The 18,459-nt window shown below is 40.3% G+C and overlaps 1 protein-coding gene across 1 annotated transcript in view; it reads right to left on the bottom strand.

Annotated features, from left to right (window-relative positions):
- Positions 1-18,459, bottom strand: part of snd1 (staphylococcal nuclease and tudor domain containing 1) — a 197,584-nt gene that overhangs the window by 164,842 nt on the left and 14,283 nt on the right. Inside the window, exons 10-11 of the mRNA XM_032504592.1 lie at positions 15,219-15,323; positions 5,906-6,007 (exon numbers count right to left, since the gene is read on the bottom strand). Coding sequence (XP_032360483.1) covers positions 5,906-6,007; positions 15,219-15,323 — 207 coding nt within the window. The remainder of the gene's footprint in view (positions 1-5,905; positions 6,008-15,218; positions 15,324-18,459) is intronic.

Here is an 18,459-nt window from a genome sequence, read left to right as displayed (position 1 = left end):
CAAGTCCAAGTTTGAAGAAATTCCGGGCACTTTGACAGCTCAGCTGGTAAAGCGTGCACCCATATGCAAAGGCTCTGTCCTTAATGCAGCGGCCGCGGGTTGTTCCAACCTGCGGTCATTTGATGCATGTCATTCTCTCTCCCCCTTTCAAGTCTAAGATGTCCTCTCAATAATAAAGGCCTAAAATGGCAAAAGAATGATCTAAACAATTTTTTTTTTCAAAAATAGGTGATCCCCTCAAGGCGATCGATCGATCGATATATCTATCTATATCGTAGCATAGTATATATATATATATATATATAATATAATCTATATATATGATATATACTATATTATATTAAGAGATATATAGATAGAGATATAGATAGAATATAGATATATAGATATATAGAATCTATATCTAGATATGAGATATTATATATATCTATAATATAGATATCTCATATCTCTCTATCAATTTTTTTTCAAAAATATTGATCCCCTCAAGGCGATCGACGTCGATATTGCCTATGTCATATCGTATCGGATACATAGATATATAGACAGAATGAGATATCTATATATAGATATATAATATCTATATCTAGATATAGATATCTATATATCTATATATCTATATATATCTTATCTATATCTATAGATATCTATCTCTCTATCATATCATATACTATAAGATCTATATATCTCTATCTATATATATATATATATATATATATATATAGTTCTATCATATATATATATCATATAGAAAGATATATTATATATATATATATATATATATATATATATATACATACACTATATTTAGATATATAGACTATATATAGATATATACAGACATATAGACAGATAGATATGTCACATTCACAAGAATGGGCTAGACGATCAATCTGAAAACATAATTCCTCAGTGCTCCTCCCATGTGATTAACTTTTTATCAATTTTTCTTAAGTCTCATGTGGCTCTTGGCTGGCAAAAAAAAGTAGTAAATGATGAATTCAAAAGAGTTGATCAAAGATGTAGAGTTGCTGGAGTTTATGCTGTGAACAAGACAAGGTTTCATCATCACTACCTGTAGCTGTAAAGTCTTCTTTCAAAGACCAGATCAGGTATTGCACAAATCCCTTTCTGCCTGTGAGAGCTATAAAATATTGACTCTGCTTGGACAAAAAAGGCTGTCTTTTGAATATGGATATTAGATATGCTTTATAAAAGATCAAAAGCACTATACTCTCCTTATAGAGATGAGGAATAGGGGGTTTAATAGAAGAAGAAAAAACATTTAATGTAGCTTTATTCCCCTAAAATGGCACGGTGGCATTAGGGCTTTGAGCTTTTGCTCAGCACACTGAAACTCATAGATAATGCTTGGTCACATTCTAGAAAATCCAGTCAGGGCAAAATCTGCTTGTTTCCATGATCATGCAATGTATTGCACACTCAGGCAGTCTTGGCTTTGAAATGAAATATTGTCAAGGGGAATATCTACAGGTCCATCTGATAACTCAACCTTGTTACTGGACGGGACAATTAGCTTTGGTCAAGTCCAGTTTGAGCTACATGACATGAAGATACACTTAATGATCTGATAAGATCTGCAGTCACACCTCTGTATGCGACTCAAATTCTCCTCCCCTTCTTATCTTCAGACAAGACCCAGACTAGACCAGAGTATTCCCTTGAAATCCAGCCGGTCAAGGCCCAATTACCCCACTATTAAGGTAAAATATTTTTTCTTGGATGGTGTCAAAGAGGAAAAAAAAAAAAAAGATAAAAGAGGAGTTCTCCTGGAGCAGAATTTCATGGAATGCAGTGGTCTTAGTCTCTTCTACTAATGCTTACTGCTCCAAATCTGTCTCTATAGAGCTTAGTGTTCAGAAACAGGATGACAATAAGTGGGTCGACTCAAGTCCTTTCCTTGTTGGAGTGCAACATGCGTATGCACACTTGTGCGCCTACCTGCATCCAACTTGACAATTCAAGTAGGCCAAGGTAGCATAGATTCACTTTAAAACCTTAAGGGTTAAGTATTGTGCTTGCAAATAAAACATTCACCCATGATGAGCCTGTGATTATTTCCTCCAAAATAATTATTTATTGTTGCCAAGGCAGCTGAAAAGTGATGCTTGTACCTTAAAAAAAAAAAAAACTGCAGTTTTTTTAGTGCCTCTGATTATTTTTAAAAACACGATATAAGGTGACAGGGGGCTTCATTCAGAGCTTTAGCTTAGCAACAATAAAGAATTAGGAGGGAGCAACCGTCCAGAAATCCTCCATTATTGATTTTGCATATAGAGGAAGGAGGAGGCTGCACTGCTGGCAAATGGGCAAGAGCGCTCCTCTTTAACCTTATTCACTTCTGAGAGCCTATAACCACACCCTTGGGAGAACTTCAATACTGATAAATTGTAGAGGAATACAGTGGCGTATAAATGCATTTAAATATATATGTACTGTATATCATAATGACAAAGAAGGGAAGTTTGACACTACAAACTTAAATAAGCACATTATAAGGCAGATTTTAGAAGAAACAAAAGTAGAGATTAAAAAAAAAGTAATTGAGGGAGAGTTTCTTTTGTGAAAAAAAGTCACTAGGGGGTCTGAAAAGTTGCTAAATCTAACGACAAAAGTTGCTAAGTTTGCAACACTGCTTTCATGGAGACAGATGCTGTGTGCACGGAGGGGAGGGGCTGTGTGTGTAGAGTGACAGAGAGACTGAGGAGAGCAGGGAAAGGAAATGCAGCTGAACGAATGTGTGTTATAAATGGCGTTAAAAAAATAAAATAATGAAACGCAATGCGTGGCAGCCGGTTTTGTGTGGCGCACCGCCACAAATTAGTATCTGTGGGAAACACTGCTTTCCTCTCCGATAAACACTACTAGAGTCTAAACCATTAATACTGTAAAATAGTTTGTTATGTTTTTTTAAACAGGCATAAAAACAACAGAAGGATTTAAATGTTGTGCTCTTGTGTGCTGAAGGCAATTATAACACAATGAACACTTTAAGGTATGAAGTACAAAAGCTGCATGTGTTATGCATGCATGATTATTGTGTAATGAATTATTTTATTCAATTAATATTGTTCCCTTTCTTTGGGTTGCAAGCCATTGGAGCTACCATAGGTAAACAGTTAACAGTCACAGTAGACTGGTGTGGGTTAGCAGGTGTGTATATGTTACCACTGTGTTTAATGCAGACATTCACTTCTACAAACAACCCAAAATCGGTTTAAATGGCTTGGTGTTATAAACCTGAGCTTCACACACGTTTCATTTCCATGCTAATGGCATAGTTTGTGCAGGATTTTTACACCTTGACAAGGCTATAGTCGCTCTATCTCCTTCACAAACACACTCATTATCCCCCCCAACAGGAACAACGCAAATAAACAGCAGAATCATTATTCTTCCTTCACTCGTCAAACGCCAGCTCATGGCAGAATTTTATGTCATTAAAAAAGCATTTAATGAGGATGATTAAAATGACTGTGATGAAAGGCTAGGACAGGGATGTGAATCTCACACCTGTACTGAATGCCAGAAGGAACTCTGTTGGCTTTTGGCTTTGAGTGGGTGCATATTTTTGTGTTTGTCAGGCACTGCAATTAATTTTTTTATTAGCCATACACTTATGTAAGTGGGTGATACCCGAAATGTTTGTTTCATTTATTGTCTGGGTGCTGTGGTTTGGAGCCCTGGAATCTGTACATTTGTTATGTACATTCTCAGCCCAAAATAAACACTGGTTGGGACACTGAGAATTGATTTGTGGAGGTTTAAGCTCCAAAATCCCATAATTCAGCAAAATTGGAAGTCAGTTGCAAAACAGTATGGCATTTATGAGATAACTTCCCTGACTAGGGAAGTCTTTTGTCAGTAAGAATGTGCATGAATGCACCATTTTGGACAAGGTTTTCCATGATTTTGCTAGAAAGATTCCATTCTTTTCTACCATGGGCCCCATTATAATGGGGATCATCTGAGTCTGACAAGTGTTAAGAGTTAGCTTATTTGGAAAAACAAATCATCATTCAACTCAGGCAGTGCACAACAGCTCCAGGCATGCATGTGAGCAACAGCCGCCTTCTCAGCATGTGCCATTACTGCCACTGTACATTCCAATGCCAACAATGTGGGCTTCATTTTACTGATTTGCTGGGAAAACTCAGATGTAAAAAAAGAAAAAATATCTATTGTGTGCGTTACTCAACTTGAGTAACGTATTCTGAATACTTGGATTACTTCCACATTGAATTGCATTTTGTAAGTGTAGGAATGCGTCCATCAAATACTGCTTACGAAACATGCCTATTTCGGTGTGTTCTTCTGTTCCAACTGGTTGAATGTGTACATGAACAAGCAGATAGATTTTGGTATTTATAGTCCCGAACCCGCAGTCTTGCTACCACAAGCTAATTTCAGCTAACATTAGCTAGCAAGTGAAACGGGGCTAGTCTGTCTTTCAACGACTCTGGGGGTAGTAAATCAGCACATAGGAGATTGTAAAGTCGTAACGTCACGTCGCTACCTGATACTATAAAATAGTAAGGCAACCGGTAAAACTACAGCAGACGACTACATTGGCTAATTAAAAAAAAATAACTTACTTTAAGATGCTTCAGGTTGGAGGTGGAGTAAATGTGCCGGTTCCAACTCCATCTCTAACTCTATCAGTGATCAAGCAAAAAGCTCATTTTTTCGTTTTCATAATTGAGGCTTCTGGGAAATTCATGGAGTTACCTTAATTTATTTTGTTAGCGAATAAACTCACGAAACAGAAGTATTGTCATGTAATCCATTGATTTTAACAATGTAACAGTATTGTAAATACCGCCCATTTAAATTGTAACTAAGAGAAATAATACAGTTACTCATTATTTGTATTCTTAATACGTAACGCTGGTAGGGTTGGGCTTCAAGAACCAATTCCTACTCGGAATTGTTTTAAAAATTAAAATTCCAGTGGAATCGTTTTATTGGAATTGTTTGGAAGATTTGGTTTCAAATCTGATCATAGGATCTAAATATAACATGCGCAAGTTTTGGTTCCCGTAGTGGCCAAGAGCTTGTTGTGTCGCAGCCTTGGAGCACAGCAAGCAAAGCTTTAGTGTGGCTTTATTTTACGTCGAAAAAGCTCGGTAAAAATGCAACCCACCACTGAATCAAAATAAAACTTTCCTCTTATTTGTGAAATAAGCATGAGACCTGTTTCAATTCCACACCTCAAATAATCGGAATCGATAAGAACCAGAGATAAGGAAGCAATTGCAATTGGAAACAGAATAATTCAAATCCAAACGATGCCCAACCCTAAACGCCGGTACATGTATTCCGTTACTCCCCAACACTGGTTGCACCTAAACCATTTCAAACACTAAACCTAATGTAAGTCAGTGTACTTTTTTTCTCTCAGACAACCAACCTCAAATCAGAGTTTATCTAAATAAATTTAACACAAGAAGGGGAGATGATCAAGCGGTGGTTTGTCTCTAGCTCACTGCTGGGTTCTGCTGGGTCAGATGTGTGTAAATCATAGCAGCCCCATAGGTGTACAGACTCGGTAGATCAATAGAGACAAGTGGGGGAAATCAACACTGCTTGTTTAAAGGGTGCGTCCCGGCCAATACAAAGCCCCAGGGCATCTACCAAGAGTACTTGGTATTCAAACTGAGAAAGGGGAGAAATAGATATCTAGCTCAGGGCTTCAGAGATGTGTTTGGCTACCGATGAGGGGGGTAAAGGGTGTTAGTGCATATGTACAGCCACTGGGGGAATCCCTGTTTAGAGCTATTGTCTAATTTATTAAAAGCTGATTAGAGACAAATCAGGTTGATTCCATACACACAAAGAGCCAAACAGTGATTGGGAGCTTCCAATTTCTGTCACCGATTCTTACCTTTTTACCTATGAGCTTCTTCCTCAGGAACTCACGGGCCTCGAACATGTAGGGAATGTCGTAGAGCGGACGGAAACGTTTGTCTTTGTCCTTGTTCTTCTCCTGAGAAATTGAAGAGAAGGGTCAGGAAGAAGATGTGGGTGAGGTGAGAGAAGACAGAATGGAAAGAGAAAAATGATTAACATTGCACCGTCAAAGCTAAGTGGCTCAACATATCCGCTGCAGATGCAGACCTCAGAGAAACACGCACACACAGAAAAACAAGCCCCCACCTCAAGCATACCGACATAACACAGAATCACACACAGATCCAGCTTGTTTGTTCCCTCTTTTCCCTCTAATTCATTCCCGTGACAGGGAGGATCTAGACTCTGCACTCACTGAATGACTTTAATTTCAAAAGCAGCATTTCATGCACACACAGTCGCACAAACACCTCCCTCAAACACACTTGCTGTAAATACTGTCACACATGGCACCAAAGAATATATAAATAAATCAAAGTACACAGTTACCAAGGACACAGATGTGAAAGCCAAGGCAAAGACACTGTGTTAAACTGATGCACAAAAGGTGAGCTTACACTATGTGCATACATGTGGCGCATACACAGACAAAGCGACACGTACACTCACACAGCGGCACACAAAAACTTAACCCTCAATACACTAACCCACTCTCTGACAGGAGCAGGCCACAAATAGAACCCATTTGCATTTTCAAAAGGACGCTGAGGTTTTGTGTTGCCCCAGTGTTGAGAAACACACACGCGTCATTTTTGTAGGGACAGGATAAAAAAAAAAAATGAATACAGCAGCAAATGACAATGACGCATTGGGAAAATAATGACAAGCGCCGAGGCTATGAATGACAAAACCAGTATGCTCGCCACCCCTGCCCCTCCCACAATCTTCTATAAATTCCATCATAATCTGTTCTACAAACAGAAGTAACACTCTTCCAGATGAACACACAGGGTTGGATTAATTCTTCATTTCCTCGTCTCTTCAATGGTTTTCATTCATTTTTAATACCTCTCCAGTTGTTCGGAGCTGCCAGGTGCGGCACACAGCTGGGTTGATGGGTGTGAAGAGAACACATGGGGAGCAAAGGCTGTGTGAGCATGTGTTTGTATGTTCGAGCTTGTGCTTCCATTAAGGTCTTTCAGATGAATCTTGTGGGGACAAACTCCGCTGGTATCAAACAGAAAAACCTTACACCCAGTATTGCTTAAATGACAATTTTCCTTGCAAAATACTGTTAGTATTTGGACTAAGTCTCAACATGAATGCACAAAAGGCCGGTTAAACTGGCCCTGGTAACAAAGCTCTGGAGAGTGCCAAATCTAACAGCCAGTTCCTTTAACCTTGGCAGGAATGTAGTAACCTTTAAGTTTAATAGCTTTTCATCTTTTTCTTACTCCCTCATTCTCATCCTTCTCCACTTTCACTGGCGGAGTCAGCACAGCATGGAACCTACGAGGTGTGTTAATCTCACACACGGATAGCGGAAATCCCCTACCGCTCAGCCAAGAGCCGATGTCCTCCATTTTGTGTCAGTCGGGGCTTATTGTCAGGGTCTTTCATCCCTACCAAGTCAGTTGCGGTGGGATGATGGGGCCTTTTAAAAGGACTGCCAACTAAGGATCCTGCATTTTGTGCCCGAGGTGCAGACTAAGCTGTCCACTGCTGGGGATGAGGATAACTTTAACCAAGCGGGCATTGCTTGGATAAAATCCTTCTTTTGGAGCATATTTTGGTAATGTCATACATTAAGACAATTCCCAGACACTGAATGATGGTGTGTTTGCATCCTAAGGGGCTTTTACACACAGCTTATTCATGGTAGTACTCCAAAAACAAAGACAACTTCAACAGGGAAAAGAAAAGAATGAACCTAGGAGAGGGAAAGAAGAAAAAAAAAAGAAAAAAAAAATCCTATTTAACTAATAAGCGGTTTCACTGTAGAACGAGAGACATGCCACTGAGGGCAAAGAGTAAATGTCAGCACTCCATGCCAATTAGGCTGAAGAAGTAGAGAAGCAGACGAGGACAAAAGCTACTTCTCCATCTTTTGGTAAGTCTTTGGGGAATTAGAGTTGAAGACAGCAAGGTGAAAGATTCCGAAAGCAAGAAAATTAGAGGAAATGTTACACCTACAAACACGGGCAGTCATAGGAATCCACTTCCCACTATTTCAAATGAGCCTGGTCCGCTTTGTGTTCAAGCTACATAAGGAGTTCACAATACTCCACATCAGTTGCAGTGTTATTGAAAAGGAACATTAAGTGTTCCCTGACAGTTAAGCGCAATTCAAATTGTTGAAAACAAATTTTCCCACGGTCATTCAAACTAACTTACACAAGGCTGATCCACCCTGATGAGTAGGTAAAAAAACAGTCTCATTATTAGATCGAGCCAATTTCAAAGTCTATCTCTCCAGACTGAGATAAACCGACATTAGCATTATTACATTGATACAAACTCTGTGTACACCATCCTTAAACTGTTTCAATACAGTTGCAGGAAGGTTACAGAAAGAAGAGAGAGAGTCACTGCTATGTTTCAACCGTGACCCAATAACAACAGTTTGCTCTCACTATCCTCAGGGGGAGTTCTGTTCTATTTGGGGTAAATTCCCTTCGTTCCAAATTACCAGCTAAAGCTCAGGAATCATCTTTGACTATTGCAGAGGCATGACGCTAGCTGGATTGTACAGTGTCAGAGGGCTGCAGGGGCTGGGCTGCAAATGTGTGGATGCTACCGCTGGAAGCATTTGCAGCTTCTGGAACTTCAAGGGTGAAATCATGACTCAGGAGCACGTTATGCTTTCTGATGTGTGGTGGTGGAGTCGGGGGAGTGTACAGTATTTGGCCTTAGTTTTGCCATGAACTGATTGCGAAGAGTGTGTTATTTTGTGGACATTTTTTGAGTAGGCAGAGCACTGGGAGCCTTAGACAAACAGTCAACATTTACAACTGTATACCTCACAACATTACTCAATTGTGCCTGCATAAACATTAAACAGTTGCAGAGGACTGGGGAGGAGAGAGGAAGACAATGCAAGATGGGAGAGAAAGTTTGTAAGAAGGCATGTACTTCCTGAAGCAAGAGCATAAAGGACGTAGCTGGTTATGGTACAACAATACAAAATCTAATATATCTAATCTAATAACCTTACATTCACAGCATTCTTGGCCGTACAGCAGAATACATATGAGCCATTACAGTGACATGAACTGATCGTACGACAGACTCAAGAGAAAACCTGGATATCAGATTTAAAATTACCTGTACTACCATAACAAGCAGCCACTCAATTCATGATTAGCTGACCCTGCAGACAGACACCCTGATGCAGTGTTAGACTAATTGCAGTGCTACCTGGTAAATCTCCAATATTGAGGAATGTACAACTATTCAAAGCATAGAGCCAATTTGCACCGCTTAGACTGGATAATACTGCATATATCGCACCTGTCTCAAACACAAAGCGCCCATTTATAAATGGCCTGTATAAAAACAAATTCTATTAAAAAAACTCAAAGAACTTTGTATTTCTTACACAAGCAAGCAAAGTTCTTGCTTTTTCAACACTGTCAGCCAAATAATATTTAGCCAGTAGTAAGGAGGGCTACTGGCTACCAATCTGCCTTGTCCAGCCAATAGTGCACAAGTGAATCACAAAGTGGGCGACCCTCCTCCCTTGTCATCGTCCTCCCAAACTTGAGGTCAAAGCATGTCATGCTCGGCTAGGGGCATGCCGAGGGCACACACATGGCTGAACATACGATTAGGAAGACAGGGAGGGAGGGAAAGACAATAACAAAGAGGAGTGTTGGAAAAGAGCAGCAAGCCACAGTCACAAGGAAGCAGATGGGTCCATCTGCCTTGCCTTGCCTTAAAGGCTGGCTACCATTAAACTGCTTCCTTGAGTAAAATAAGTGAGTATCAAACTTTAAAAAATTATATTCCTACAGTAACATTTGAACGATTAAATTAGCCAATTCTGTTCTGAAAAGCCACAGGAATTTAACACAAATATTATTGTACTGCATTACACAAAATAAAACCCAAGCCTCCTCCCAATGTATGTCTTTCACATTGCTGTTTTGTTACTTGTTTGATAGCTGGTATCTTCTTACCTGTATGTCTGTCTTTTGGTCCCATGTTATTTTTTTATTTTTGCTTGGTATACGAAATGAATTTTCTATTTGACAGATTTTTTTTCCACTTTCATTGTATTTGAACATTGTGCCCTATACTACAGTGCAGTTGACCCTGTACCTGACTAGCTGTAGCAGCAGTACATTTTTGTTTCCATGTTCTACCACTTCTTTTAGACTTTTATGTCAGGTGCATTCACAAGCAACGGAAACATACTACTGTATAGCACTTCATACAAAGTGATGTACATTCTGATGTACTTCACATAGTTATGAAGAGTTAAGAAGAAAATTGTCAAATTCTGCCCACATACTTTGCCGTGACACAGCCGCATTTACAGAAATGCTAATTAGTGCGCTATGCTCCAGTATAAAAATAAACCTAATAATGTGAAAGTAAAAGTAAGAAGATGAAAGAAAAGCAAGAGGGGGAGAAAGGCAACTAGATAGACAGGTGGTTTATGGAAGGCAGCAGCAGACGACAGGACAGAGAAAGATGTATTGTGAGACTAAATCATCTACAAAGTCAACACACACAAAGGGGGACTGTAGAGAGGTTACATGAGTGGGCAGGGCTGTATAGAGTAAAGTGGGGATGAGCCATAGTCATTGTGTTGCCTTATATAAGGACAGTGAGTTGACCTCTCTTATGTGCTCCATCAGCACTCTTCTTAACCCTACTTAAACCACATAAGCATACAGATGCATCACAATGCATCAAGAGACACACTCAAGACATCATCAAAGCAGATGCACACCAACATATCCAAACAAACTGATTGTGATCGATTGAGTGAGAGGGTGTAACAGTGAGTCACTGAATAGGGTGGAACCAAAATGAGAGAAAAAAACATTGGGAGGAGAGCTAGTAAGGACATTTGTGTGCTATGTTATGCTGCAGCTAGACACCATTGGTCCACCAATCAGTCAATCTGAGCACAATTAGTATAGTCACGAGAGGGGGATAGGCTAAAATGGACTAGAGGAGATGGGAGGAAGAGGAGGAGAAGGGGATGGCAGGAACGGTCACAGTTCATCAGTGCACTTGTACATCGCATCAGGCATCAGGCCTCGGTATAATATGCACACCTCTGAGTGGCTACACACACAAACGTGAGTGTGTGTGTGTGTGTGTGTGTGTGTGTGTGTGTGTGTGTGTGTGTGTGTGTGTGTGTGTGTGTGTGTGTGTGTGTGTGTGTGTAATTAATGTTTGTGCACATGCTGATGCCAATTTCCAAGATGTTTACTGACGTAGGCTAATGCAGTTTAACCAAGTGTGTGCATGTGTGTGTGTGCTGCAAAACGTAACAATGTCCGATGTCTTTGTGTTTGTCTGCAGCAATGTAAGCAAAAAGCCAGCTCACTTGTGACAGCGTTAGCCAACATGATGTCAGTGTGTGTAGAGCTTGTGGCTGAGAGATACCTGCTGTGACCTCTGAGGTAGGAATCATCCCTGCTGCTTACAACCTCACAAAAAGTAGTTATCTGGTTGTGCGTGCTGTCATTGCATGTATGCTTCTTACATATGTGCACTAACATTTTTCTTCTGGCATGGTGGAGGGAAAAAATAAAACATTTAAAAAAAAAATTTAATTTAGATGTAATTGCCTTTAAAAAACAATAGTTCAAGCAATAGTATTGGAAATTCAGAATGAGTTAATGTGAACTGCTATATTTGCATGTGTAAAGAAGTGTAGACAGGGCATGAACTGAAGTTCCCCTGCTCGCCTAAGGTAACAGCTCACTTGCCTAATTTGGTGATCAGACAAGATCAGTTGGCAAATGAGACTGGACACACAATTGTCAATTCCATGCACGCATATATAGTTATCAGAGGAATTTCAGTGCTTCTGTCATTTGGCTCCATTCTACCTTACAGTCCAAGGGCTCATCACAGCTTCAGTAAACATATCACAACTCTGCATTGCTACCATAGCAACAACACTCAAAGCTGAGCCAACAGCATGACAGGCAGGCAGGCAGCTCTACAACCTACAGAACTAACTAGCTAAGAAACAGCACCATAATGAACTACCCTTATCAATACAGCAGCAACTGTTTTTCTGCAAGACCGCCTCCAAAACAAGAGACTCTTTCTGCATTCACAAAAAAGTCCACTCTTGGACTTATAGGAAGCACTGGCTATAATATAAATAATATCTTGTGACTCTGGCGCCTTCGTACTTTCTGTTGTCATTTCACTTCGGTCTTACACATGCTTTTTCCCCTTTAACTTGTTAAATACGCTGTGTTCAGAAGATGGTGTCATACGGTGACTTTCTTACGCAGAAGCGCAAGTGAAGACAATTACCTTTTCTAAAGAGTCCATCATGTTTTTATATCCTCCGTGTTGTCACTGTCTACTGGCACTCTAGAGGGGTGGTTTGTGATCACGGAAGGCTTTTATCATGTGGATGTGCCGACAGTGTTTTTGTCATTACTTTGAATTTCTTATGGGCGTGACAGAAACTACGCACTATAGCTTTAATATCGTCAATGGTGCACTTAAGAAATAGTTAAGTTAAAGCTTTAGTGTGAAACTTTCAGCTCCACCCAACTCTCTCTGTATTTCTCAGCATGGCTGTGTTTAAAACTTTTGAGCGCAGAAACTCAAGTTAAGATAATTACCTCTTCTAAAGAGTTAATCATGTTTAGGGCGGCTGTGGCTCAGTGGTAGAGCGGTTGCGTGCCAATCGGAAGGTTGGTGGTTCGATGTGTGAATGGTAAATGTTTCCTGTAGATGTAAAAGTGCTTTGATCAGTTGTTAAGCCTGGAAAAGCGCTATATAAATACAGCACATTTACATTTACATTTAATCCTCTGTGTCTTCCTTGGCTACTAGCAACTGTGTGGAGGAGGGGTTGGGTGAAGATGGATTACGGAAGGCTTGTGTCATGTGGATGCGCCAACAGTGTTGTTGTCACTACTTAGAATTCCTCATGGGGGAGACAGAAACTACACACTATAGCTTTAACAGCTCGTAATAGAATTGGCACTGCAAAAAATACATTACTTGTGCAGGTAAATTTGAACATGATCTTCCTAGTCCAAGATGTATAATATAGAAGTTACTGTTAACTTACAGGGAATAGTAATATTGTATCCAGGCTTTGACATATTTTTTCCTCTTCTAGCCCAGTAAACTGAGTTTGATAAATATGCAGGGTATTTCCATGAAAAATCCCACACACAACCACACAAGCAATTAAATATGCATGAAGTGCAAGAAATAGCAATACAACATCCCAATATAAAACAATACATATTCACATCTGGGCTCAATCTCCCATACTCCCTGTAACCTACGACAGTGTAATGAAGCACAAAACACATACTGTTGAAGCATCTTGTGCAGGCAAAGACAGAATGACAGAATACAGACGGGCACTGAAAGAGAGGAAGAGATGGAAAAATAAAGAGGAGAGAGACAAACAAGAGTAGCAATTCAACAGTAATATAAAAAGAAAGGAAGCACAAAAAGTGGGAAAGTAAATCAGGAAAGTTATGAGAGAAACAAAGAATCTCCAAAAGCAGCATGCTATGTCATTTAAGGAAGAAGAGAAAGGGCAGAGAGACAAATGGAGAGATGTTTTTGTCCGAAATATTTTTACAACCACAGAGAGTTAAGGAGAATAAACACACACGAAGGGCAACGATGCAGGTCAACAATATGACCACAGTGTGCACATCCAGTGGGAGAGGATGGCAGAAGAGAGAGACTGTGGAGGAGAAGGGAGAGGAGGAGAGAACAGAAGGAGGGAGGCAGAGAGAGATGAGAAGCAGTCTCTTAATGATGCAAGGCAGTAACGACACCAGGGGACAGAGGGAGACGAGGATGGAGGGAGAGGCCAGGGTATTAAAAAAAAACGGCAACAGTAAAGAGGAAAAGATAGGAAAGAGTAAACGATAAAATGACAAAACAAGCAGAGCGACGAGTCAATAAAAACAAATACTATCAACAAAAAAAAAAATGAGGGCTGTAGCAGACATTCCAAAATCTGACTTTTACAACTGTTTCCTAGACAGAAGCACAACACCCTCTCTGTCTCATACCTCTTTGAACAGGGAAATAGGAGATACGACTTGCTCACAAACGGATGTTACAGCAAACAATGTGTTGACTTGAGGAATGGTTGTCAAACAGCCTCAGACAAGTTGAACAAAGAGAAAGGGTTTCACTGGAAATATGGAACTCTCTGACAAAAAAACAAAAAAAACACTGCTATTGTGACAATAAAACTTTCTAATTAATGGAAGTGACATTTCAGACATCTTGAACCTGTTATTTAGAAGATTATAGCCTTTTAGGAGGATGCAGACACAAAGGGTAATTGAGAAATAAAAATTGATCACTCCTTTAACGGAAAAAAAATTCATTTTGAAATGAAACGTTTGGAAGAATAAGCAATGCAAGTTCCAATTGTATAGTGATGAAAAGGGATTTATTTCAACCAATAAATGCTTTGATAATCAGAGCTGTGTGTGTGTGTGTGTATATGTCTGGGGGGGGGGGGTTAGGAACAGTAGACATTTGTCTAGGTGTCTACATACACACAGTTCTTTAAGACACTGCCTATTGTTTAGATTAAAACACATCTGCATTGTTGCGACTATGTGTATTTGTGTAAGCATGTCTATGTTTTCACGGTTCTGAAGTGATTCTGAGGAAAAAGAGGAGATTGTAAAGGGGGAGAAGAAAAAAAAAAATCTATCTTCACTCTCTGCAGTGCTGCAACCACTGGGTGTGTGCAAGTGTCTCACTGTGTTTGCATGTGCACCAACTGCAGGGGCGCCACTAAGTGGTCAAAATTATTTCCATTTAGAGAGAGACAAGACTCATGTGGCAGTGAAGAGAAGAGGGCATGAGCGAGAGAGGAGAGATGATACATATTCAGGAATTTGTGGAGGAAGATGAAAACAGCTTGTGTTGGACTTAAAATGAAAATAAACCAACTCTGTCAAGACATCAGAGACAGCAGTGACACAAGTCATCTCTGTGGAGCTTCTAATTAATTGGCTGACCATGCAAAACCGCAAGCTCTCCCACATATAACAACATTCAGTCACTTGTTCACACACACACAAGTAGCCACCCACTCTGTGCAAAGCTGTGGACACACATACAGGCAGGCAGACATTTGTTTGTACCTCTCCCTCAATTCTGGGGGGTCGAATGCTGGACAGGTGGATGGTCTTGAGTTCTCCAGAGTTGAGCTTCACCACCATGGCATCAGCGTTAACCACCTGCATCACCTAGAGGGACAGAAGAAGGCAGGAGAGGAATTTAGTAAAATTAATACAGAGGGGCAAGACAGTGCTAGGCGAACAAAGCACCAAAAGGAAGACAAGAAACTCATTAAGAAATTCATGTAAATCCCTAAGGAGAAAACTAGAACAGAAAAATCACATCCCTGCAGTATGCAGGAGTGTTGGAGCAAAAAGACTGGCATTGCAATTTGGATGAGAAGATAGACTGAAAGAAAGATGGGAAGTGAAGGAGCAGGTAAAGGATAAATGGAGAGGAAAAGATCTATTCAAAGGCAAAAGGGGAGTGACAGTGCAGATTGTCGTGCTGTCACGAGTAGAATGCACTGAGAGCGGGGGTGAGAGAGAGTGATCCTTGAGTGACTGAGTAAGTAAACGAACTAAGTCGTCCCAGCAGGCCGGCAAGGTTTGGAGGACAGAGCGAGGACGGGATATATACTGGGATATATGCGCAAGGAGGGAGGGAGGAGAAAGAGAAAGCTTTAAAAAACACAAATATCCTGTTAAAGATAGACTGGTAGAGCATTTTACAGCTCTCTTCCCAACGACTGGTAGCATTTTGCTCTGGAGACCTTTACAAGTGTAACTAAAGATGTAGACTAATTTATGTTTGGCATTTAAATGCTATTTCTCTGTGTACCAAAGGTAGCAACCACAGTTTACAGCAGGTACGGTTCAGAAAAATATGTGAGGATGTTCAAAGTTACAACTGTTACATTTACATCTCCAAAGAGTATTAATATCAGCAACTCAACCCAACCTCAGTATGTGCCAGAGCCCTTCCAAGTGTAAAGACAGATTGAGGGTATAATGTGACTGAGATGGAGGAGGCATCCAAACCCAGAGCCTTTAAGTAGGCCGCTTGCAAGAGACTGAGAAATCAATCGCCCTACACATGTTGCCACCCACATGTGCATTAAATGGCCTCATCATCACTCAAACTGTGGCTCATATGTAGGCTGTGCTCAAGCTAGAGTCCTTAAAGTGAGCGATGCAGGTTGGAGCCATGTTTCAAGAACAATTTGGACCATGTGGGTGTTTGTGTGACTGTGTGAAACAACAAAATAACCAAAAATCCTTTTTAAGTTACTGAGATTGAGTTAAACCTTTTTGTTAGTGTATGGCAAACACACATTCACACATCCAGGTGTAGTAGGCTCTTTAGGGGATTCATAATGTCATTAAAACAAATCAGACTGCCATTCTATTTGCCACCAGAGAACAGAAATTAGACCAGCCCACTTGCTAAATAGGCTCACAACAGCAGCCAAAATACATCATATACTAATCACTGAGCTGAGTGGGAGAGATACAGAGACATAGGGAGCAGGAGGGAGAGAGACAGAGAGGGGGAGAGGTGCAATGAGTAAGTGCGAAGGGGAGCATGCATGCACACGGCAACAAACACACATGCATGCACACCAGCCTACACAAATTCACACTGTAACAAGGTCATTTCATGGCCTGCCCAAGTAAATAAAGTGCAAGAGAGAATGTGGCAGGAGCAGAAGAAAATGGCACTGCATTTACGGGCTAATTATCAGTCGTGGGAGGCGACACAAGAGAGGCAAAGAAGGAGAGATCAACACACTAAGATAAAGGAACAGAAAGCTGGAGCAAGCCAGAAAGACTGAGTGTAATCTCTTAGAAAATATCACAAGAACAGAGACAGTGGAAAAGATGGAGAATAGATAGAAAAATAGTGCAAAAAAAGTCTTTGCAAAGTAGCTGCCATGAGGGTCGAGTGAGCAGGCAGAGAAGACAAATAGGCGGGCAGCATGACTCACTGGTCCAATCTGATGCCGAGAGGTGTGGATCTACTGCCACCCTCTGCCCATGGCTGTCATGACATCTGCAGTGGCCAAGATCGCAAAAAGAAGATCTCTGCTATCGCCAGGGACTGTATCGGTTGTCAGTTGAATCCATTAAGTTGGTTTCAACCACAGGGCTGAGAGAGGGCTCAGCCAGGACTTTACTTCCTCATGTCAGGTCATCTTCCTCAAAAGCAACACCTAATGGTAGTGTTTCAGTGTTGCTGCCAATGGAGAAGATTTATCACCCAACTTACATGGTTTCAAATAAACTAGGGGTGTTTGTAATTGTATGATTAACACCTTAAGCTGGCATGCAGCCCCTGGGTGCTGCTGAAAAAAAGGTGGCTGTTGAGTATGTGATGCTTTTTTGGGACATTATCCTGGGACAGATACCAATAATCTAGAGAGACTTTGACCTAATCGCTTGACTGATTTTAACTGGGGCACAAACCAATATACCCTTTTCTCATCTTCCCTTAAAATTTTGTTGTTGTTTTTTTAAGAAGCGATGTGACCTTGTAACCATTCTGTCGGAACTACTTTAACTGGGGCATGCAACATACCAAAAGCCAAGAGGCCCTCATACCCTCTCTTTCCCTTTTGTTGATGTACTATTTTATCTTTCTATTCATCAAATCAATTGCTCTTATGCACCAGTACATACAATAAAACTTCTCATCACCTTTATCATTTTTTCAACATAGGCCAGAACATACACTTATATAAGTACCATGCAATCACATATTAAAGGTGGAATATCATGTAACTCAAGGGTAATATTGAATAACTTCATATGGACATTCATCCAAACAAAGCACAAATGTTGTGACTCTGACAAATATGTTTTATGCCATTTTCTGGCTGCGTAAGATGGATTGAATACTGTTGCTGTACAATCCTTTTAGTATGAAAGAACATGTCCAGCTTTAGGTTAGGATGTCTAGAAAATGTAAGTTGTTTCACACTTGAATTAGTACAAGTATTTCAATGGGTTTTGAAATCTGTAATTGTTTAACAAAAGACATCTATACTACTGCCAAACACACCGTTAGTCTTCATATAATTCTCAGACATCACAAATGCACACTAGTTTTGCATTTGTAAGACCATATTCTTATGGATTTGGTCAACCTAAAAGCAACCATGACAGTGTTCCTGACAAGCTAGTGATGAGAGGCTGGTAGAGGGGTTTACACCACGTCACCTTTTATCCATCACCTCACAGGTTGATGGTTACCCAAGGGAGAGGAGGGGAAGGGAAAGGAAAGAAAAGGAGGGGAGAGTAAGACGTATGGGGCCTGGCCTACATC

This window comes from Etheostoma spectabile, chromosome 23 (assembly GCF_008692095.1).
Source record: "Etheostoma spectabile isolate EspeVRDwgs_2016 chromosome 23, UIUC_Espe_1.0, whole genome shotgun sequence".
Lineage (NCBI taxonomy): Eukaryota > Metazoa > Chordata > Actinopteri > Perciformes > Percidae > Etheostoma > Etheostoma spectabile.
Note: the sequence above shows the minus strand (reverse complement) of the source record. Positions and strands in the feature narration are given on the sequence as shown.